This window comes from Myxocyprinus asiaticus, chromosome 5 (assembly GCF_019703515.2).
Source record: "Myxocyprinus asiaticus isolate MX2 ecotype Aquarium Trade chromosome 5, UBuf_Myxa_2, whole genome shotgun sequence".
In the NCBI taxonomy this organism is placed as follows: domain Eukaryota; kingdom Metazoa; phylum Chordata; class Actinopteri; order Cypriniformes; family Catostomidae; genus Myxocyprinus; species Myxocyprinus asiaticus.
Window position 1 is genome coordinate 2,258,594 of NC_059348.1, and position 24,242 is coordinate 2,282,835.

The following is a 24,242-nucleotide window of genomic DNA, read 5'->3' on the forward strand; positions in this document are numbered from 1 at the left end:
AGGGCGAGGCCGGGCTGGAATGATGCACGCCCGGTCCCCAATCAGCCTGATGGGGCGCACGAGGGATAAAGGCGGCCGGGCACGACAGTTCAAGAGAGAGAGAGAATTACAGGCAGCTGTACTGTGTGTGTTTATGGTTGTGTGTTTTTGTTTAAGTTGTTCATTAAATTATTATTTAAGTTCTCAAGCCGGTTCTCGCCGCCTCCTTTCCACCGAACCCCCTTACACTGGTGCCGAAACCCGGGAGGGAGGAGGGATTCTCGTCGCAGAGTCCTCGACGCTGCCGTCCACCCAGGGGAGCGCCGCTGCCATCTGACGGGGGACGGAGTAGCCCGACCACCCGGACACGGGGAATGGCCGCCGTCCACGAGGCAAGTGGGGACCGGACTCCCCGACCGCCTGGAGCAAGGCAGCCACTGCCGATGATGGAGGAGTGCCCTGCCGTCCCCCGGAAACGCGGAGGGGTCGAGAGAAGACCGCCGTCCGCGGGGGGAGGAGGGAAGCGACTCCCCGACTGCCTGGAGTGGTAGGGCCGCTGCCAGGGGCGGAGGAGTGTAAGGGGGGTTAGAGGGAAAGGAGGTGGCGAGAACCAGCTTGACAACTTAAATAATAATTTAATGAACAACTTAACCAAAAACACACACAGGGCAGCTGCCTGTAATTTTCTCTCTCTCGAACTGTCGTCCCCGGCCGCCTTTATCCCTCGCGTGCCCCATTAGACTGATTGGGGACCGGGTGTGCGTCATTCCAGCCCGGCCCTGCCCTCCTCGGCTCTACAGTAATATTCCCAAAATATCCAAGATGATCTATTAAAAATACAAGGCTTATTCGTTTATTTTGTATATGCTTGTTAATTGATATGAACAACACATTTCACAAATGCACCCTATGCAAATACTATTTCAGTAAACTTCACATGATAATAACACTTAATATTGGGGCTCAGCAACAGAGAAAATGCAATTATATTGTAATATATTTTAGCCTTTTGACAATATTGGATATATACAGTGTTGGGTAGATTTCTTCTGAAATGTAAACCATTTCTAATTACAAGTCACATGGCTAAAATTGTAATCAGTAATGCAATCTATTAAATTACATTTTTAGGTAATATAATCAGATTGCATTTGGATTACTTGGATTGCATGTTTTAAAATTAATTATAAATGTATTAAGTAAACATTAGTAAACATGAAACCAAACAGCACCTTGCTATTTAAAAAATTTCACATGCAATCGAATTACAAGTACTTAATTTTTGTAATGTGATTACACAATCCATGTAATCTGTTTCTACCCAACACTGTGTGTGTGTGTGTGTGTGTGTGTGTATATATTTTAATACTGTATATATCAGAATCAGAATGAGCTTTATTGCTTTTTTGTATATATACACACACACACTACCAGTCAAAAGTTTTGAAACACTTATTCTTTATTATAATTTTTTGTTCACACTTTAGAATAACAGTCATCAAAACTATGAAAAACATAAATGGAACTATGGGAAAAATCCAAAATAAATCAAAACTGTGTTATATTTTAGCATCTTCAAAGTAGTCTCCCTTTGCCTAGAATTTGCAGACATGTACTCTTTGACATTTTCTCAACCAACTTCTTGAAGTATATTTTCTCTATTAGAGCAACACATTGACGTGAACATCTTTTTAAAGACGCCTTTCCATCTTTGTGTGATTCCTGGATGCGGTCGTTATCTCTCAGCCTCTGACGGCCACAGATGCTGCCTCGTGTCTGGGCCGCGATCCCACTGAGGCATCGTTCGTGGATGGTTCATGTTCTCATGTACTCCGGCGGAAAGTCACTCCAGCCGCCCCCCACACTGGGCCTTCTACCTATGGGTACGAGGCCGGCCTGGCTGGTGCTGGAGGCAATTTGGGGATTCCAATGGGCGCGGTCTCGCCGGGTAAATCCCCGCGAACCTCCCATTCCCCAGCACGCTCATTTGCCCCGTCGAGCTCCGAGATGAGACCAGCTCGCCTCGCGGCCAGATTAAGGTCTCTTTTGGGGCTCGTGAGCAGGATGAGTCCTCGATCGCTCCATCAGAGAGCGCACTGGTGATGTCAGACGCTGAGGACTCGAATGGGCTGCCACCTTCGGGTCTGCCCGCCCAGTCTGAGTCCAATGCAGAGCTGACTGCCTTGCTTGCACGGGCCGCTGCAAGTGTCGGGTTGGACTGGAACCCTCCACCCTCCCGAGCCCTCGCGGCTAGATGATTCGTTCCCCGGTCCCTTTCTTCCCGGAAGTGCACGACGAGCTGACGAAGTCGTGGAGGACACCTTTTTCGGCCCGAACCTGACTTCCCAGTACGTCTGCTCTCACTACCCTCGATGGCAGGGCGGCCGACGGGTACGCGGAGATCCCTCAGGTGGATAAGGTGGTTGCGGTGCATCTGTGCCCGCAAAACGCCGCCACCTGGTGGGATCGCCCGGCGCTCCCCTCCAGGGCCTGTAAGACTACGTCCTCACTGACAACCAAAGCCTACAGTGCCGCTGGACAGGCCGCCTCCGCCCTGCATGCCATGGCCCTCTTTCAAGTCCACCAGGTCAAGGAAATGAAAGAACTGTACATGGGTACTCCTGATCCCGATGTGATACAGGAGCTGCACTCGGCGACGAAGGTCATGGTGCGCGCACTCGGGCAGGCGATGTCCACCTTGGTGGTCCAGGAGCGCCACCTATGGCTGAAACTGGTTGAGATGAGGGACGCTGACAAGGTTCGCTTTCTCAACGCGCCCATCTCCCAGATCGGCCTATTCGGTGACACCGTCGAGGACTTTGCCCAGCAGTTCTCGCCAGTGAAGAAGCTGACGGAATCAATACAGCATATCTTGTCCCAACGCGGCTCAAGATCCCGTATCCCGTCTGCTCGCCAAGGGCGTCCCCCTGTGGTGGCGAAAGCCCAGGCGGCTCTGCCACAGCCCGAGTCCAGTCCTCGGCCCCAGCTTAGAGCCCCCCGCAGGAAGCTGACGCCCCCGCCTCATGACCTGGCACAAGGACCCGGAAGGCTCCTAAGCGCCCCTGAGACGGATGACCCAGGGAGGGAGACATCGACTGGAACCATCGAGCTGGTATCCAGACCTCTCCATCCCCCAGTGGAGGGCCGGGAGGAAAATCTTATGTTCCCTTTTATTTGTGTTTGCCATATATATATAAAAAAAACTGTTTCCTCACTCCTTGGGTCACACAACCAGTGTTTACGACCGCCGTCATCACAGTGCCGGACACCGAGCACCTGCGACTTGGACACCACAAACGTGGGACACCTCGCACTTCACGCGCCCGACCGCACCACACTCACACTCACACCCACAGCCAGGCGGTTGTGACTAGCTATGAGGACAGTCAAAGAGTCCCTCCTCCCCTGTCGCCGACCCCCCCTCCCCCCCGACGCCAGGTACATGGAGCAAGGTAAGTGCTTCAAGGGCCCCCTCAGCACAGCCACGAGTTCAAGAGGAAGCAAGGCTCCTCAACATGGTGTCCCCTGCTCCCCCGCCACGAGGCCCCACCCACATTCCCCTTAGTGCCCCTCGCCTGGAGCTTGGATGCGTGATTAGCGCTTTCCAACCTGTCACGGTGGCTGGCACAGGACCATCCGACACGGCTACACGCTTCAGTTTGCCAGACGCCCACCCTAGTTCAGCGGCATCCACTTCACCTCAGTGAAGGGCAAGAACGCCTCCACTCTACGTGCGAAGATCGCGACCCTTCTGCGCAAGGGAGCAATAGAGCCTGTCCCTCCAGCCGAGATGAGGAAAGGGTTCTACAGCCCTTACTTCATCGTACCGAATAAAGGCGGTGGGATGCGGCCAGTCTTGGACCTGCGAGTTCTGAACTGGGCCATACATAGACTCCTGTTCAAGATGCTGATGTAGAAGCACATTCTGGCGTGCGTCCGACATCAGGATTTGTTTGCGGCGGTAGACCTGAAGGATGCGTACTTTCACGTCTCGGTTTTACCTTGACACACGGTTTGCTTTCGATGGCCAAGCGTATCAGTACAACGTCCTCCCCTTCGGCCTGTCCCTGTCCCCTCGCGTCTTCACGAAGGTCACAGAGGCAGCTCTTGCCCCATTAAGGGAAGTGGGCGTCCGCATACTCAACTAGCTCAATGACTGTGTGATTCTAACACACTCTCGAGAGTTGCTGTGCACACAGGGACCTGATGCTTACACACCTCAGCCGTCTAGGGCTTTAGGTCAACTGGGAAAAGAGCAAGCTCTCCCCAGTTCAGATCATCTCTTTTCTCGACACGGAGTTAGACTCGGTCTCGATGATAGCACGCCTCACAAGCGAGTGCGCGCAGTCGGTGCTGAACTGCCTGAAGTCATTCAGGCGGAGGACACACTGAAACACTTTCAGAGGCTCCTGGGGATATGGCATTGATGCATACGAGACCGCTTCAGCACTGGCTTCAGACTCGAGTCCTGAGAGGGGCAGGGCGCTGCGGCACACATCGTGTGGCTATCATGCCAGTCTGGCGCCACTTGTTCAGCCCTTGGACAGACCTTGCGTTTTTGCAGGCAGGAGTCCCCCTACAGCAAGTGTCCAGGTGCGTCGTGGTCACGACAGATGCCTCCAAGTTAGGCTGGGGTGCCGTGTGCAAAGGCCACAGCTGTGTTGGCACATCAACTGCCTTGAGTCGCTGGCTGTACTACTCGAGGCTATTGTCGTTGATCCAGGGCAAGCACGTGTTGGTCCGCACAGACAACACAGCGACGGTAGCATATATAAATCACTAAGGCGTCTTATGTTCTCGTCGCATGTCGCAACTCGCCCGCCACCTCCTCCTCTGGAGTCAGCAGGGACCGAGGTCGCGGCAGGTGATGCTCAGGGGAGAGTGAAGACTCCACCCCAGGTGGTCCAGCTGATTTGCTTTCCGGGAATCCTCCCACTGCCCGCTCTGGTATTCCCTGATGGGAACCCCCCTTGGGACAGATGCGCTGGCACACAGCTGGACCCAGGGGCTGCGCAAATACGCGTTCCCCCCAGTGAGCCTACTTGCACAGACCCTGTGCAAGGTCAGGGAGAATGAGGAACAAGTCACCTTCATGGCCCCATATTGGCCCACCCAGACTTGGTTCTCGGACCTCACGCTCCTCGCGACAGCACCTCTCTGGCAGATTCCCCTGAGGAAGGACCTCCTCTCTCATGGATGGGGCACCATCTGGCACCCGTGCCCAGACCTTTGGAACGTCCATGTCTGGCCCTTGGATGGGATGTGGAAGACCACCTTGAAGGTGTATGTGGCCACCATAGTGGCACACCACAATGCAGTGGATGGTAAGTCCTTAGGGAAACAAGACCTGATTATCAGGTTCCTGAGAGGCACCCGGATGCTGAATCCTCCTAGGCCACACCTCTTTCCCTCATGGGACCTCTCCGTGGTCCTCCTGGGCCTTCGGAGAGCCCCGTTTGAGCCGCTAGAGTCAGTCGAGCTGAAAGCCCCATCTTTAAAGAAGGCCCTTCTGATTGCGTTCACCTCCATCAAGAGGGTTGGGGACCTGAATGTGTTCTCTGTCAGCAATACCTGCCTGGAGTTCAGTCCGGTCGACTCTCACGTGATCCTGAGACCCCGGCTGGGCTATGTGCCCAAGGTTCCCATGACCCCCTTCAGGGATCAGGTGGTGATCCTGCAAGCGCTGCCCCGGGAGGAGGCAGACCCAGCCCTGTCGTTGCTGTGTCCGGTGTGTGCTTTGCACATCTACTTGGATCGTATGCAGAGCTTTAGACACTCTAAGCAGCTCTTTGTCTGCTTCGGCGGACAGCGGAAAGGGAATGGTGCCTCCAAACAGAGGCTTGCCCACTGGATCGATGTGGATGCCATCGCTCTGGCATACCAGGCCCAGGCCGTGCCCGCCCCTTTGGGAATACGAGCACATGCTACAGGGAGTGTGGCATCCTCGTGGGCACTGGCCAATGGCACCTCTCTAGCAGACATCTGCAGAGCAGCGGGCTGGGCAACACCCAATACCTTTGCAAGATTTTACAATCTCCGGGTTGAGCTGGTTTCGTCCTGTGTTCTGTCAGGTATGAACAGGTAAGTTTGGGAATACGGGACATCTGGCCAGGTGTATCGCTTGAGTATAGCGCCTTTCCCCTCCATGAGGCGAAGACGTGCGCTTCTCCCATGCGAGTTCACGAACCTGTGAACCCTGGATGTCCTTCCTCCCTAACCCTGTGGCTCGCAAATTCGGCAGAGGAATTCGCAGCCGGACCCAGTACGTATGCTAATATGCCCTGTACTGTGATAGGTGCTCCACAGGTGCCAGTTACTCTGGTAACCCCCGTGATGTATTTTCCACGGTACGGTCTCCCTGTCGGCAGACCTGCATCTCCCTGGGGCAGAGCTCTCTCTGCCCCCGGTCCATGTGTTTGTAGAGCTCCTCCCCTTCGAGGCAGGACCTACCACCGCGCCTATTCCATGTGCGGCTGGTAAGCCCACGTGACGTATTGCCACGTTACCTCCCCGTCGGGCAGGATGTGGTCTCCGCGGGGTCTTTTCGCCCTGAAAGAATAGGAAAGGAACAGAACACCTTCCCTGATGCGTATAATAGCGTTAGATGGCCCCAACCGAATCTAATACTCTGTGGAGAGACAACAGAGAGAAAAGGCCGAAGCTGGTGCAGCCTGCTCCCATGCTAGTTATGTCGCTTCCCCCCCTCAGAGGTGTGGGGAACTACATGATGTCTTTTGGGGTGTTGGGGGAGGCCACGTGCAGACTGATACACCTGCTATTACACACGCAGCAGCTTGCTTGCACCTGCATCACCAGTTCAAGTAACACAGTTCAGCTGTTGTGGCGTTTTGGCATAGGGACCCCTAGTGTCACTACATCGACACAACGTCGAGTTACTGTCGTAACCTCCATTCCCTGATGAAGGGAACGAGACGTCGTGTCCCTCTTGCCACAATGCTGTACTACCCGCCGGAATGTCCGGGACCCTGTCTCGGCTCCTCAGCACAAAACCTGAATGAGTGGTTGCGAGCCAGCTCCTTTTATACCCGTATGTCCGGGGGAGTGGCATGCAAATTCCACTCGCCAATTTTCACTGGCCTTTTCTCAAAGATCAGAGGTGTTTGGGGCTCCCAAGAGCAACCCCTAGTGTCTCTACATTGACACAACTTCTCGTTCCCTCCATCGGGGAACGGAGGTTATGACAGTAACCAAGATGTTTTCAAAGTATTAATGCAATGACCTTTCTCAGGAAAATATAAAATTGTGCTTTGCGCCACTTCATTAACCTCACCAAAATAGAACCACTTTTCTCTTCTTCTTTTTTCCTTCTCTACCATTATGTTGTTCTCTGCTCAGCTTAGTTGGGATGTTTGTCATGTTTGGTGCCTTGTTTGTTGTAAACTCAGCAAAAAAAGAAACGTCCTCTCACTTTCAACTGCTTTTATTTTCAGCAAACTTAACATGTGTAAATATTTGTATGAACATAAAAAGATTCAACAACTAAGACATAAACTGAACAAGTTTCACAGAAATGTGACTAACAGAAATGGAATAATGTGTCCCTGAACAAAGGGGGGGTCAAAATCAAAAGTAACAGTCAGTATCTGGTGTGGCCACCAGCTGCATTAAGTACTGCAGTGCATCTCCTCCTCATGGACTGCACCAGATTTGCCAGTTCTCGCTGTGAGATGTTACCCCACTCTTCCGCCAAGGCACTTGCAAGTTCCCGGACATTTCTGGGGGAATGGCCGTAGCCCTCAACCTCCGATCCAACAAATCCCAGACGTGCTCAATGGGATTTAGATCCGGGCTCTTCGCTGTCCATGGCAGAACACTGACATTCCTGGTGGCATTGTCAAGCTAGAGGGTCATGTCAAGATGAGCCTGCAAGAAGGGTACCACATGAGGGCAAAAGATGTCTTCCCTGTAATGCGCAACGTTGAGATTGCCTACAATGACAACCAGCTCAGTCTGATGTTGCTGTGACACAACGCCCCAGACCATGACGAACCCTCCACCTCCAATTTGATTCCGCTCCAGAGTACAGGCCTCGGTGTAATGCTCATTCCTTCGACAATAAACGCGAGTCCGGCCATCACCCCTGGTGAGACAAAACCACAACTCATCAGTGAAGAGCACTTTTTGCCAGTCCTGTCTGGTCCAGCAAAGGTGGGTTTGTGCCCATAGGCGACGTTGTTGCCGGTGATGTCTGGTAAGGACCTGCCTTACAACAGGCCTACAAGCCATCAGTCCAGCCTCTCTCAGCCTATTGCAGACAGTCCGAGCACTGATGGAGGGATTGTGCGTTCCTGGTGTAACTCAGGCAGTTGTTGTTGCCATCCTGTACGTGGCCCACAGGTGTGATATTCGGATGTACCGATCCTGTGCAGGTGTCGTAACACGTGGTCTGCCACTGCGAGGATGATCAGCTGTCCTTCCTGTCTCCCTGTAGCGCTGTCTTAGGTGTCTCACAGTACAGACATTGCAATTTATTGCCCTGGCCACATCTGCAGTCCTCATGCCTCCATGCAGCATGCCTAAGGCACGTTCATGCAGATGAGCAGGGACCCTGGGCATCTTTCTTTTGGTGTTTTTCAGAGTCAGTAGAAAGCTCTTTTTAGTGTCCTAAGTTTTAATAACTGTGACCTTAACTGCCTACCGTCTCTAAGCTGTTAGTGTCTTAATGACTGTTCCACAGGTGCATGTTCATTAATTGTTTATGGTTCATTGAACAAGCATGGAAAACATTGTTTAAACCCTTTATTGTAAAGAACTTTAAAATACAGTGTCCTGAAAAAGGGATGTTTCTTTGCTGAGTTTATATTTGAAATGTTTGCTATAAAAGAAGCAACAACAAAAAAATCCCTACATGCATTGTGTGTTCATATTTAAGACACATAACACAACACTCTTAAGAGAAATGCAAACCATTTTATTTAGTTAATTTTCTTAGTTTTTTTTAGTTATCATTTACACTGAACACGGAACACAATATTTACAGGACTGCCTCATTCAGAGATAGGCTACATGTTTTCACTCTCTATTGAGCTGAAGCAGTTGTGGACAATGTTGCGTTTGTGCTGGTTACCTCTCGTGTATGGAAAGTGCTTGCAAAAAAAAAAAAGAGGTGGCAACATTGCAAAACAGTGATGTAAAACAGCTTAAAGATGTCAGACATGCATGCTAACTCATAAAATTTAAACAAATGTATCTATTACAGATAGACATTTATTGACAAACAGCTGCAAATGTAATGTTATATAAAAAAAGTGAGTGTTTCCCATGATTTACAGGAAGGGGGTGGGTTGGGGGTTTCAGTTGGATTAGGGTTGAGGTTGCTGACCTTGGTGACCCCTCAAAAAAAACAGGTGCATGATGCCCCTGCTTGTGTGAACATTTTTGAATAATGGCACAAACATTTCAATTAGTTAAATCAAAGTTTTCAATCGATTCATGAAAAAACTGTTCGAAAGAACTATTTCGCAGAAATTTTCACAAAGTTCTCAGCATTATTGCTGTTGAAATTTAAATAAGGCATTATTAAAACATCTGAAACCAAGATGGCTGAAAAAGTGGGCAGGCACTTTTGCGCACTATTTCATGGCGTCAGACATCAAAGTGTGCTGTGATTGGTTAGTCAGGAGAAGGGTTTAGTTCTTACCTGTGCTATAATTGGTCAGTCTGGGGAAAGGTTTCGGGGGGAGAGCCGGTGGTTGTTTGTGAATGAGTTGAGGTTTGGCAGGAGTTTCCTGAAGATCAGCAGGAAAGGTGACTGATTTCTTTGGAGGAAGTGTAAGAGATTTCTTCAGTGTGTTGTCCTGAGCACAGATTCCTCCATCCAAAGACGGCCGGAAGTCAATGGTGACTGAAAAAAAAAATCAAAAAAGCAAAGTAATATTTTATTTTTGCAATTAACACTTTTTATTGATTCCCATACATGATAAAGAACAAAGCATAACATACACATACAGAATCAACTATTATCCCCTTTCAACCCCCATTATTTCCCTATCTCCCTCCCAATCCCTAACCCTCAACAAATATACCTGTGGTCAAAGCCTGAGTTGCGCGCGCGCGCACACACACACACACACATCTATATATTATTTACAGTTGTGCTCAAAAATGTGCATACCCTTGGAGAATTGGTAATATATGTACCATTTTTAAAGAAAACATGAGTGTACAGGCAAAACACATACATTTTATTTATTATGAGATTCATATTCAACTGTAAGTTATTACAGAATGGCACAATCATAAAACATGGCAACAAAGAAAAAAAATGAAATGACCCCTGTTCAAAAGTCTGCATACCCTTAGTTCCTAATACTGTGTATTGCACCCTTTAGCATCAATGACAGCATGCAGTCTTTTGTAATAGTTGTCTATGAGGCCCCAAATTCTTGCAGGTGGTATAGCTGCCCATTCGTCTTGGCAAAATGCCTCCAGGTCATGCAAAGTCTTTGGTCGTCTTGCATGAACCGCACGTTTGAGATCTCCACAGAGTGGCTCGATGATATTAAGGTCAGGAGACTGTGATGGCCACTCCAGAACCTTCACCTTTTTCTGCTGTAACCACTGGAGGGTCAACTTGGCCTTGTGCTTAGGGTCATTGTCGTGCTGGAAGTCCAAGAGCGTCCCATGCGCAGCTTTCGTGCAGAAGAATGCAAATTGTCTGCCTGTATTTTCTGATAACATGCTGCATTCATCTTGCCATCAATTTTCACAAGATTCCCTGTACCTTTAGAGCTCACACACCCCCAAAGCATCAGTGAGCCACCACCATGCTTCACAGTGGGGATGGTATTCTTTTCACTATAGGCCTTGTTGACCCCTCTCCAAACATAGCACTTATGGTTGTGACCATAAAGCTCTATTTTGGTCTCGTCACTCCAAATTACAGTGTGCCAGAAGCTGTGAGGCATGTCAAGGTGTTGTCGGGCATATTGTAACTGGGCTTTTTTGTGGCATTGGCACAGTAAAGGCTTCTTTCTGGCAACTCGACCATGCAACTCATTTTTGTTCAAGTATCGTCGTATTGTGCTCCTTGAAACAACCACACTGTCTTTTTCCAGAGCAGCCTGTATTTCTCCTGAGGTTACCTGAGAGTTTCTTCTGGCAGTTGTGGCTGAAATCTTTCTTTGTCTACCTGACCGTGGCTTGGTATCAAGAGATCTCCGAATTTTCCACTTCTTAATAAGTGATTGAACAGTACTGACTGGCATTTTCAAGGCTTTGGATATCTTTTTATATCCTTTTCCATCTTTATAAAGTTCCATTACCTTGTTACGCAGGTCTTTTGACAGTTCTTTTCTGCTCCCCATGGCTCAGTATCTAGCCTGCTCAGTGCATCCACGTGAGAGCTAACAAACTCATTGACTATTTATACACAGACACTAATTGCAATTTAAAAAGCCACAGGTGTGGGAATTTAACCTTTAATTGACATTTAAACCTGTGTGTGTCATCTTGTGTGTATGTAACAAGGCCAAATATTCAAGGGTATGTAAACTTTTGATCAGGGCCATTTGGGTGATTTCTGTTATCATTATGATTTAAAAAGGAGCCAAACAACTATGTGATAATAAATGGCTTCATATGATCACTATCCTTAAAAGAATAAAAGTTTTTTTTGCATGATCAGTCATATTTTCAAAATCATTGTCAGAATTTCACAACTTCTGCCAGGGTATGCAAACTTTTGAACACAACTGTATATCATCACTGATCCTCCACCAAATTTCACAGTGGGTGCGAGACACTGTGGCTTGAAGGCCTCTCCAGGTCTCTGTCTAACCATTAGACGACCAGGTGAAGGATCGGTGATGATCTGGGAGTGTTTCAGGAAGGCTGGAATTGGGCAGATTCGTCTTTGTGAAGAACGCATGAATCAAGCCAAATACAAGGGTTATCCTGGAAGAAAACTTGCTTCCTTCTGCTCTGACAATGTTCCTCAACTCTGAGGATTGTTTTTTCCAGCAGGACAATGCTCCATGCCACACAGCCAGGTCAATCAAGGTGTGGATGGAGGACCACCGGATCAAGACCCTGTCATGGCCAGCCCAATCTCCAGACCTGAACCCCATTGAAAACCTCTGGAACCTGATCAAGAAGAAGATGGACGGCCACAAGCTAACAAACAAAGCCAAGCTGCTTGAATTTTTGCACCAGGAGTTGCAAGCCGAGGCCTGAAAACACAGCATCATTTTTGTTATTTTAACCAGTTGTCATTTTCTGAAAATAAATGCTATAAATGACTATATTTTTATTTGGAATTTGGGAGAAATGTTGTCAGTACTTTATAGAATAAAACAAAAATGTTAATTTTACTTAAACACATACCTATAAATAGTAAATCCAGAGAAAGTGATCATTTTGCAGTGGTCTCTTAATTTTTTTTTGAGCTGTGTGTGTGTGTATATATATTTAAAATTGAGAAAATAAAAATATTAAAATCAACAAAGAGTGAAAAGGAGAAAAGAAAAATTCCACAAAGGATACAATTTACAATTTCAACCATAATCGTGTTTCTCTCCACATGGTCCTCACTAAGAATCTTCCAGAAATGTCAAGTATTTGTCCCAAGCTGTTTATATGACATCTTTTCAAATGCTGCCACCCTGCCCAATTCGGTGAACCATTCTTGAAGAGGGAGCACCATTTGACTTTCATTCTCCAAGAATTATCTGTCTGCCAATCATTACACTAGTTTGGACCCAGCTTTTTGTATATTTGTCACCTACTTTAATAACCACCCCATCATCAAATATAAATAGTCTAGGGCAGACTGAAATTTGAGTATCTAAAGCCTCACAAATGAAATTATGGACTTTTACCCAGAATTTTTGAATCTTAGCACAGAAATGTAAGCGCAGTGTAGTTCTAGCAGTAAGACTAGCAGCTGTACATCATCGCACCATTAGCTAGGTAACTCTTAGCCAATCACATGTAAGCCATTGCTTTATATGTCTCCTTACAATCTATCACATTGCTGTTTCAGTGTGCTAACACGGCAACCTCCACCACCCCACCACCACCAGTTGAGTCCTGTCCTGCACGGGGGGGTAGGCTCCTCGGCAGGATATGACGGTTCCGAGTATAACTTCTTCGGTCCGCCAGACAGGGCTTATACCAAAGAGAGACATTACATTTTTGTTTTATATTCATTAAATAAATGTCATCTTAAATTTCACTCAAGTCTGCAAGTCTCCTGATAGAACAACAGCGCATGGGCCATGTCTCCATCCTCCAACTGACATCGCCAGCAGATAGGTGTGTCTTTTAAACCAAGCCTAAACAATCTAGAGGGAGTCCAGTAGAAACGATGCAAGATCTTAAACTGAATAAGGCGTACCCTTGCATCCCTAGTCATAGTTTCCCCATCCTCCAATACCAAGTTCAAAACGCTTCATGCCCCTTTCCAAAGGCTGTGGCCACCTTACAAAGAGTGTCTGCCTTAGGTGTGGTAGGGCTGTGTCCTACCACCCAAGATAGTACGAAGTAAATGGTGCAACTGTAAATTCCTTGAAAAATAGACCTAGAAATCCCAAATATTATATTTTCAAATGATCTCTAAGCTCCATTTTCATAAAAGGTCACCAAGTGTAGCAACACCCCTCTTCATCCATTCTTTCCAGCAAAAGGGGGACTTGTTAATACATAATTTAGGGTTCAGCCATATACTTAAAGAAACATTTAGGTAAGTATCAAAACTGAACAGTGTGAAATAATAGGATGCATTTTTACTTCTCTAGGCAATTTAATAGAAAGACTTTGCAATGGTGAGATTGAGGCAAGGACCGCTTGTTCAATGTTGTACCAGGGAGGGGCTCTCTCTGGTCGAAGAGACCAATGGGCCAAGTGTCTAAGATTAAAAGCATAGTAATGAAATCAAATTTTAGGGAGGCCTAAATCTCCTTTGTCAATTGGTCAAATGTAACTTCCTGAAATGCAACCAAGGTAATTTAACATTCCAAATAAAAGACTTAGATATTCTATCAAATTGTTTAAAATAAAAGGAACTTCTAGAGGAAGAGACTGCAGTAGATAATTGAATTTTGGGATACTATTCATTTTTATAACACTGACCTTCCCAGCCATAGACAAATGTAGTAAAGCCAACCTATCAACATCGCACGAGAACCTTTTCATTAATGGGTGAAAATTAAGTAACTAAATCTCTCAAATTTGCTGGAAATAAAATGCCTAAATACCTAATGCCTTCCTTGGGCCATCGAAAGGTGCCAGTTTGGGCCGATTTAGACCAATTCACCCTATATTCTGAAAATTTGGAGAAAGAATAAATAATTCTATGGAGGCTAGGCATTGACCCTAGAAGATCTGAGACAAATAATAATAATAATAATAATAATAATAATAATAATAATAATAAATCATCTGCATCGAGTAGAAGTTTATGCACCACACCTCCTGCTACAATACCAGGAAAATCATCCTCTTTTCACATTGCACCTCCTAATGGTTCCAGGGCAAGACAGTACAACAAAGGGGAGAGAGGAGAGCCTTGCCAGTTTCACTCATCAAGAGAAAAATAATCTGAAATTAATCCATTAGTTTGTACTGCCGCTAACGTTTGTTTATAATGTAACTTAATCCACCCAACAAGTGTTCCCACACCTGTACATTTCCAAAATCTTAAAAAGATAGTCCCATTCCACCATATCAAACACCTTCTCTGCATCAAGTGAGATGACAGCGATCGTTTGCTACTGACCACATAATATTTAAAAAACGTCTAATATTATCAGAAAAACTACGACCACAAATAAACCCCACTTGATCTGTATGTATAAAAAAATTTAATTACTCTGTTTAATCGATTAGCCAGAATATTAGACAATATTTTTACATCTAACTGGATCAGTAAAATTGGACGATAACTTTTACATTCATCTGGGTCTTTATCTTTTTTAAGAATGAGACTGATCAGGTCTTGCGTCATAGTTGGCAGTAGTTCACCTTTCTTTAATGACTCTGTGTAAACTTCTAACATAAGTGGAGCTAGTTCTGTGACATAAGATATACAAAATTCTGCTGCATCAGAGCGTGCGCGAACCAGCTGGCTGGTGTTTTTACGGACATTTTCAACCTTTCCCTCTCTTTGTCTGTAGTCCCCACATGCTTTAAAACATCCACCATTGTGCCTGTTCCAAAACAATCGAAAATAACTTGTTTAAATGACTGGCGTCCTGTTGCTCTGACCCCCATCATCAGCAAATGTTTTGAGAGACTAATCAGAGATTACATCTGCTCTGTATTACCACTCAATCTTGACCTGCTGCAGTTTGCATACCGCAACAACCGTTCCACTGATGATGCCATTGCATCTACAATACACACTGCTCTCTCCCACCTGGAAAAAAAGAACACTTATGTGAGAATGTTGTTTGTAGACTACAGCTCAGCATTCAACACCATAGTGCCCTCCAAGCTAGATGAGAAACTCCGGGCTCTGGGCTTAAACAGCTCGCTGTGCAGCTGGATCCTGGACTTCCTGTCAAGCAGACGCCAGGTGGTTAGAATAGGCAGCAACATCTCCTCATCACTGACCCTCAACACTGGAGCCCCGCAGGGCTGTGTTCTCAGCCCACTACTGTATTCCCTGTACACACATGACTGTGTGGCAACACATAACTCCAATGCCATCAAGTTTGCTGATGACACGACGGTGGTAGGTCTGATCACTGACAATGATGAAACAGCCTACAGAGAGGAGGTGCACACTCTGACACACTGGTGTCAGGAGCACAACCTCTCCCTCAACGTCAGTAAGACAAAGGAGCTTGTGGTGGACTTCAGAAGAAAAGACAGAGAACACAGTCCAATCACCATCAATGGAGCACCAGTGGAGAGAGTCAGCAGCTTCAAGTTCCTGGGCGTCCACATCACTGAGGAACTCACATGGTCCATCCACACTGAAGTCGTTGTGAAGAAGGCTCATCAGCACCTCCTTCTTCCTGAGACGGCTGAGGAAGTTTGGAATGAACCGCCACATTCTCACACGGTTCTACACCTGCACTGTAGAGAGCATCCTGACTGGCTGTATCTCCGCCTGGTACGGCAATAGCACCGCCCACAACCGCAAAGCACTGCAAAGGGTGGTGTGAACTGCCAGACACATCATCGGAGGTGAGCTTCCCTCCCTCCAGGAAATATATACAAGGCGGTGTGTGAAAAAAGCTCGGAGGATCATCAGAGACTCCAGCCACCCGAGCCATGGGCTGTTCTCACTGCTACCATCAGGTAGGCGGTATCGCAGCATCAGGACCCGCACCAGCCGACTCCATGATAGCTTCTTCCCCCAAGCAATCAGACTTCTGAACTCTTGATCTCCCACGATCAAAATACATCAGCCCTGCACTTTATTACTCTTTTATCTCACACCGGACTGTCATAAATTATATTACTGTTATTATATTATGTCTCTCTTAACAACTGACTATCAACCGACAGCCTGAATGTCAATACAGTGCAATACTGTACATTCTATACATATATATATATATATATATATATACTTTTTTTATATATATATTTTAATTTTTATTGAATAATGTGTATCTACATAGTATCTATATAGTAAAAAACAAAAAAACAAAAACAGCATATTGTATACTGTACAGTGTATGTTATTATTTGTATATTGTTGAGTGTAATTATGTGTATAACAGATGTTTAAATTGTGTTGTGTTAATTTGATGTTTTAAGTTGTGTAATTATGTATAACAGATGTTTAAATTGTGTTGTGTTAATTCGATGTTTTAAGTTGAGTGTAATTATGTATAACAGATGTTTAAATTGCGTTGTGTTAATTTGATGTTATTGTAAATTGGTATATGTCTCATCACTGTCACGACTGCTATGTTGATCAGAACTGCACCCAAGAATTTCACACACCATTGCACTTGTGTATATGGCTGTGTGACAATAAAGTGATTTGATTTGGTTTGATTTGATTTGAAAACCATCTGGCCCTGGTGCCTTACCTTTTAGCAAGGCTTTATTTACCTCAACAAGCTCCTTCAAATTAATATCTGAGTTAAGAGTCTTTTTGATCGTTTGTCAATTTAGAAAGTTCTAATCGCTCTAAGAAATTGCTAACATCCTTAACAATAGACAAGACATGGAACTATAAAGATCGAAATATAATTCTTTAAAGGCCTTATTAATATCTGTGGCAGAAGTAAATATATTTCCTCCAGAAGACTTCAAAAAAACTCTCTGTTTTATGTAACTGGCAAGAGGTTTTCCTGCCCTGTCCACTGACTCAAAGTATGTCTGTCTTGCCCTGAATAGCCAAAACTCTACCTTCTGTGACAAAACAGTCTTGTACCTATATTCTGGCTAAGTCAACTCTCCAAGACCATTGGATGACATTCGGCACTCCAGCTCTATTTCAGTACTTTTAATACTCTTTTCCAATTCCATGAAATCCTGTGTTTGATCATTTTAATAAGTGAGGTGTATTGTATGATGCACCCCTAAGAACTGCCTTAAGTGCCTCCCATGCCACACCTACAGAGGATTATAAATAAACATTAACTTCTGTCTTTAACATTTGTTGAAATTCTGGGTCTTGTAGAAGGGATGTATTAAAGTGCCATCTATATGATTTTCTTTTCTCTCTATGCGCCAACATCTCTAAAAACGCCAAAGCATGATCTGAAACAAAACATTTCCCAATTGAGCAATCAGTGGCAAATGGAACAAGTGACTTGGATATCAAGAAAAAATCTATTCAAGAGTAAATCTTATCAACTGAAGAATTTTTTTATAAACCCTCTCATATGGATTCAGAAGTCTCCAAATGTCTATAAGTTCAAGATTTTTACACATCCTCTGTAGTGCCAACACTGCTCTAAAGGGTCTACACACTTTTGCATCACTATGATCAAGAAATCTCCACCCAAAAGCATATCATGGAGGATCCCAGCTGCTTGTAACTCTCCCACAAGATCTGTAAAAAAGTTCTGATCATCAGCGATGGGTGCATAAATATTAGCCAAAATAAGATTTTGCCCCTGTATTTCAGCCAAAACAATAATGACTCATCCTAAATTATCTTTGATCTGTTTGAGACATTTAAATTGTAAATGATTACTTATCAGTGTGATGACTCCACTGCTCTTACTTGAACCAACACTGCAAAACACATACCCACACCATGCCCTACCAAGTTTTTCAGCTTCCTGTGAAGAAAGGTACGTTTCTTGAAGGAACACTATATCATATTTTTTTAAGCTAAAAAAATATACAACCTTCCTTATTTTTATAGGGTGCCCCATCCCATTAACATTCCACATGGAGAGAAACAGTTTGGGGTCACTTGCCTGAAATGTTTCTCATGATCTTAAAAACTTTTTGATCTGAAGGCATATGCTTAAATGTTTGAATTTAGTTTTGTAGACAAAAATATAATTGTGCCAACATATTAATTTATTTAATAAAAAAAGTTTTTGAAATGGATGACTTGGACCAAATAATTAAGAGAAGCAGCCACTAAGTGCCCAGCATATAGATGGGAACACCTTCAATACTGTTTAAAAAGCATCCCAGGGTGATACCTCAAGAAGCTGGTTGAGAAAATGCCAAGAATACATTTCTGCAAAATCTAGGCAAAGTGTGGCCACTATGAAGATGCTAAAATATAACACAGTTTTTATTTATTTTGGATTTTTTTAGTCACAACATAATTCCCATATTTCCATTTCTATTATTCCATAGTTGTGATGACTTTACTATTATTCTAAAATGTGAAAACAATAAAATAAAGAATGAATAAGTGACCCTAAACTTTTGAACAGTAGTGTATATTAAAGTGTGAACTATTGACATGCAAAGAAAAATTGTGTACCCATGGCAAAATTATATAGACCACTTTCCAACATTGAAGAAACCATAAAATCCTGAATAACCCACAAAACAGAAAAAAGATGCGCTTCAACCTCATGCATAACAGTCTCAACTAGTGTCCCTGCCCTGGGATATCTGATGGTCAATGCACACTCATGAGATTTTATGCAACACTACTGCTACAAGACTGCTGCAGTCTGGTGTTTTTTTTTTTATTTCTTTTTTTTTTTTTTTTTTACGTAAACCGTACCATTGAATTATACATAAATATTTTCAATGAAATAGGCCCCAGTATACATCGAACCCACAAAATTAAAAAAATAAATTCAACAAATCAATAAAGGGAGAGAAAAAGAAAGTGAGTAGACCGAGAGAGACCATGAACAGCCAACAGAATAACAAACACTCTCAAACTATATCAGCAAAATGTACGATGTGTAGTCTATATTGTTGATTAAGTCCAGTCAAAATTTCCCATTCACTCCATTGATTTAATGAAGGTCATAGCTTATCATGGGCATGTAAATGTCTTGCATCCATCACTGGCATCAATTCTCAGCTTAGCAGGGTAAAGCAATGGGAAGTTCAACTTCTGTTCATGCAGTAATTTCTTACACTCTTTGAAACTATCCCATTTCGCTTGTGTAGCTATGGTGAAGTCCGGAAAAACCATAATGCTGTACTCCTCCCAGCACAACTTGCCTTTATTCCACACCGCTTGCAGAACAAAGTTTCTGTCTGCTGACCCCAAGAATCTTGCCAGGCCTGTCACCCACTTTGGGAAGCTGACCGAGAGCTCTGTGTGCGCACTCCACCTTAAGTTGGCGGCCCGCCATGTCAATCAAATTTGTTATGAGCCCATCCAAGAACATGACCACATCTTGATCTTCCTTTCCCTTGGGGAATCCAACGAAACGAACATTATTACGTCTGCTTCGATTTTCCATATCCTCTATTTTATCCCACACCTGGTCCAAATCAGCTTTGGTGGCCGGTGGGTTAGTCTGCAGCTATTTCTCGGCCTCTTCCAGAAACTTGACTCGCTTTTCAACCTCGTCTATTCTTCTGATCAAGGTGGAAATTTTCAGTTCCACAGATGTGGCCGCTCGAATTATATTTCTGCGAGGCCCTCCATGTCGGTCGAGATTTTCATTAGTGCTGCATAAATGGTCGCAATATCTTGACCTACATTATGAGGCTCGCTGTCATTTTCAACTAGACCCCTGCCATCTTGATCTTGAGAGATGTCAGGCGTGTGCGAACGTAAATACATTTTACTGTCCCCACAGGCCGACGATTTCAAATTTTTCGACATCCTCCACTACCAGCACAGTTTAACAATCAAAACTATTTCAGTTCTCACCGGTTAATATTGATTAAAAGGATAAATTGTAGCAAAGTGCAGTGGAGCTTGCCACTAAGCGGTCTTCACTCGCATAGCGTCACGACTCCCAAACAAAAGTAATATTAATTACATTTAAGAACTGCATTTCAGTGATGACAAATGATGCTACTTATGAGATTCCAAAATATTAATTAAGAAAAGACAGCAATATGACCCACAAACCTCACAGAACTCATAATGGAGAACAAGAATGCCTTAGAAGGATGCCTTATAAAAGCTCTTCCATGTAAACCTCAGTTTTTGTCCTTACCATCCGTCACCATGGTTAAGACAATACCTCATACAAGCTTTACATGAAAAGCACTACATGAAAGAGAGCAAGCATTTCACTGGACACAGGAGAAGTGCATTATTCAGCTCAATCACTTCATTATCTGTTAATTAAAGAGAGTCTGCAACAAAAGAGCCATTAGCTAAAGAATCCCTTTAAATGTCATTTGAGCATTTTTATGCTTCTTAATGATCTGGGCTCACTGGCTGAGGTAAAGACAGATCACATGTAGATAACAGAACTGTTTCATAAAAATCAGTGCACATAATTGGCTTTTAAGTTGCTATGCTGATGTCCTTAAAGAACATAGTGAGGTGATTCTTGTACCATGTAGTGCTTTAGTCTGTTCTAGGTCATGTCCACACTAATCCGTTAAAGTCTGAAACCTCACTATGAATTCTCAGTGGAGGAAAATGCCATTCCAGTGTGGACAGGATTTGCCCTAGTCTGCGCCTCTGGATTTCTTTCTTGTTTCATGAATTGTAAAGGGCTTATGTAGTCTCATGAATCTAGACTTTCTTAACTTTCAGCATAAAATCTGGTTCACACTGCAGCTTGTTTTGGCCAAGAACTGCCCACTTTGATAGGAAGAGACTGTCTGACCAACATTTAAAACATTCAACCATAGCCATAACTTAACTTCAACCATAACTTCTTTGGCAGCATTTGTTAGCACTTGCTTTGATATTCTGTATCTAATGCAATAACGGTCATAAAATATGAAGTGTGCTTTCAGTGTCCAAATGCTTTTTGTGAGCTACTGTAAGTAATGGACACATAATACAGGGTGCTGTGTTTGTTTGTTTATTAACTTTTAACACCATGTCAGAAACAAGGCTACTACTCACAGGGTAAACAAAAAATATGTACAATTTACAAGGCTATATAAGACATTTGAGATTAATACAAGATAAAAATTCTAAAATACATTCAGGTGATACCTTTCTAAATATTTCCATTAAGTATGTCTCTAAAATTGTTCTCCGATAGTTTCAAAGGCATTAAAGTCCAGTAGGATGTGTTTGATAGTCAAAGGGGTTTGACAGGGAAGGCATAATGGAGGATCTTCACCTATCAGCAAAAATGGCGTAGCAGCCAGGGGGACACTAATGCCAAGCTCCTAATGCCAGACATATTCCCTGATGATGTATGTATCTAGTATCCGTGTATAAGATTTCCTTGCCAGGACATACACGATGCTCCTGTAATCCAGTCGGGATCTAACAAGTACTCTATGGAGATGTAAGAGAACAGTGGAATCTGCACCCCATTTTGTTTTTGCCAGAACTTTTAAAATATCCATTGTTTTAAAACATCTTTTCCTCAAGACTTTCATGTGTGGGATAAAAGTAAGTTTGTCACACACAAAACCTAGGAATTTTACAGAGTGCTGTGACATGATAACCATTTATGATTAGCACCTCTTGAGGCATCATCAGGAACACACACACTCACCCGTCCTCTGTGCGTCTGTGATATCTGCTGTCCTGTCACAGTCTAGAGCACTGGGTACAGACCCTGACGTCAGCCCCGTCTCCAAACGCCCATCCTGTTTCACGACAGGAACCCTGCAGTCTGACAGCACAAAAATGGATCATGTGACACGACTGTTGACTGGTGCTCTCTGTTCTTTACTGCACTTATTCAAAAAAATGGGTCGGCATCTTAAAAAAAAAAAAGTTCTATTCATGAATATAAAATATAATACTCATGTCATTAATTTAATATAATAATATTATATTTTATAAATAATATTTTATATCAATAATAATATTTGTCAAAATTCGAATATTTGTCAAATTTAAGATCAAAATGTACATTTGAATGCAAAAACAAAGTATACCCGTGCCTTTAAATGGATCTCTTTGGCCGTTGCATCTTGCTTTCTTTAGCGTTTTGTCGCATAAGCAATGCGCTTTAAAAGGCAAATTTTGAAAAGCGTGTTTCGAGATCCCCATGTGCGTTCTGTTCCATTCTGTTGCACTCCATCAAAGTCCACTCGGCAGCCATCTTGAGAACGCTCCCGGGCAGATATTTTCAATATTTTGGATTCTCCAAAACGGTTGGTCAAGATTATGATCAAAGAACACACTGTGCTTCTTTAGCTCAGATAGTGCTAAAAATATGCTATTTTTCAGGCTGGTCCAGCTAATGCGCATTCTCGAGTTGACTGCTAGGTGATTTCTGTATTTCAAAGAAGATTGGCTCTTTTACCTGTAAGGCAGGACTTCCTTTTTTACATCCGCAATATTGGCCATTCCAATCTCTCCCTTTCATTTTAATATTCATTTGGACTTGGGCTAAACAGTATTTGGCTGCGTCTGAAACCAAAGGTAGCTGTCTTGTTGCCTCGCTGACCTATCACTCAATGACTCAACAGACAGTGTTCGTGTACTAAGGTACCTCCAGAAACTGGTTTTGGACTGAGGCAGCATAACCTCACATCGTTGCCAGGATACCAGCAACTAATTATCGCCATCTGATAATCAGATCTAAGGCAACGCGTCTGCTTCATTCATCAAACCGAACCACAATGGTCTAATAATCTAGAACAAAATCAGAAGAGTTTTGGCAATAACCAAGTGTATATTCCATAACTACAATACTAATTTCTTGCTAGAAATGGAAAAGTTGGGAAAAAAAGTATATTTATACACAAATTGGCTATCAACTGCCTCTTCCACCGGCATTTTTTTTTCTTCAGCTCAACCACTGTGGAACGGTGCGTGCACAGTATTGTGGGATTTCATAGGCAGCAAAGGATATATCTTTCTCAGAAAACAGGATGTGATGTGAACATTGGATTTGGACATGCCTTGATCCCTTCCTACCTCCATAGGAGGCAGAATTTTCCTGGATTCGGTCACACCCTTTGACTCCTTCTAGCGTCCTTTTGAACAGTCCTTTACAAAAATTGTTGTTCAATACAATTTGGTGTTCAATACAATTTTTGTATTATATTTGATTCAAATTTATTTAAATCTAATTTTAATTTCTATATTTTTATACAGATATAAAGATAACATGACTATGATATCGAAGCATTCAGAATGGCCTTGGGTTAACAATTTCAAGTTTTAGGGTTCCCACCCTTGTTTACAAAGAATTTCCATGACTTTTCCAGTTTTCTGAATATGCCCGTCTGCCGTTGGTCAAACAAAGAGATAGTCCCACCACCAACTCACAGCATTTGTTGAGTAACGTTGTTGGGACGGGTCTAAGCAGGTTGCTTAAAACAAACAGAGCAGTTATCATAGCGCCACAGAAAAAAGAGCTTACAGTTTTTCAGGAAATTTACCTATGAATGGCTTACAGCTGTCTCTGCATTTTAAGCTTGGATAGGAGAAAGTATTTTAACACCGAAAAAGTGACACACTTCAGCTTTAAGATTTTAGTCATTTCCACAACATTTCCAGGCCTAGAAATCACAGTAATAAAATTCCCTGATATTTGCAGGTTTTTAAAGAATAATCACTGTTGAAAAGAGACTACACAAACTTTACACTCTAAAGCTTATAACGTGCAAAATTAAATGTGTAGACTACACACTACTGTCAGAATAAAAAATAATAGAAAATACATTAAGTAAAAGAAATATTATAATGTATTCAAATGAATAATAAAATTGAAGGAATTAGTGTTTTATCAAACAATTGTGCACAAAACTTCAGGTAACTAATAACCATCAGATCCTCATTAAAGCTCATGGAT

The 24,242-nt window shown here is 43.8% G+C and overlaps 1 protein-coding gene across 2 annotated transcripts in view; it reads right to left on the reverse strand.

Moving 5' to 3' along the window:
* Nucleotides 1–24,242, reverse strand: part of LOC127440753 (phosphatase and actin regulator 1-like) — a 55,703-nt gene that overhangs the window by 22,837 nt on the left and 8,624 nt on the right. For both annotated transcript variants that reach the window (XM_051697587.1, XM_051697586.1), the window contains exons 4-5: nt 21,987–22,106; nt 9,641–9,844 (exon numbers count right to left, since the gene is read on the reverse strand). In XM_051697587.1, coding sequence (XP_051553547.1) covers nt 9,641–9,844; nt 21,987–22,106 — 324 coding nt within the window. The remainder of the gene's footprint in view (nt 1–9,640; nt 9,845–21,986; nt 22,107–24,242) is intronic.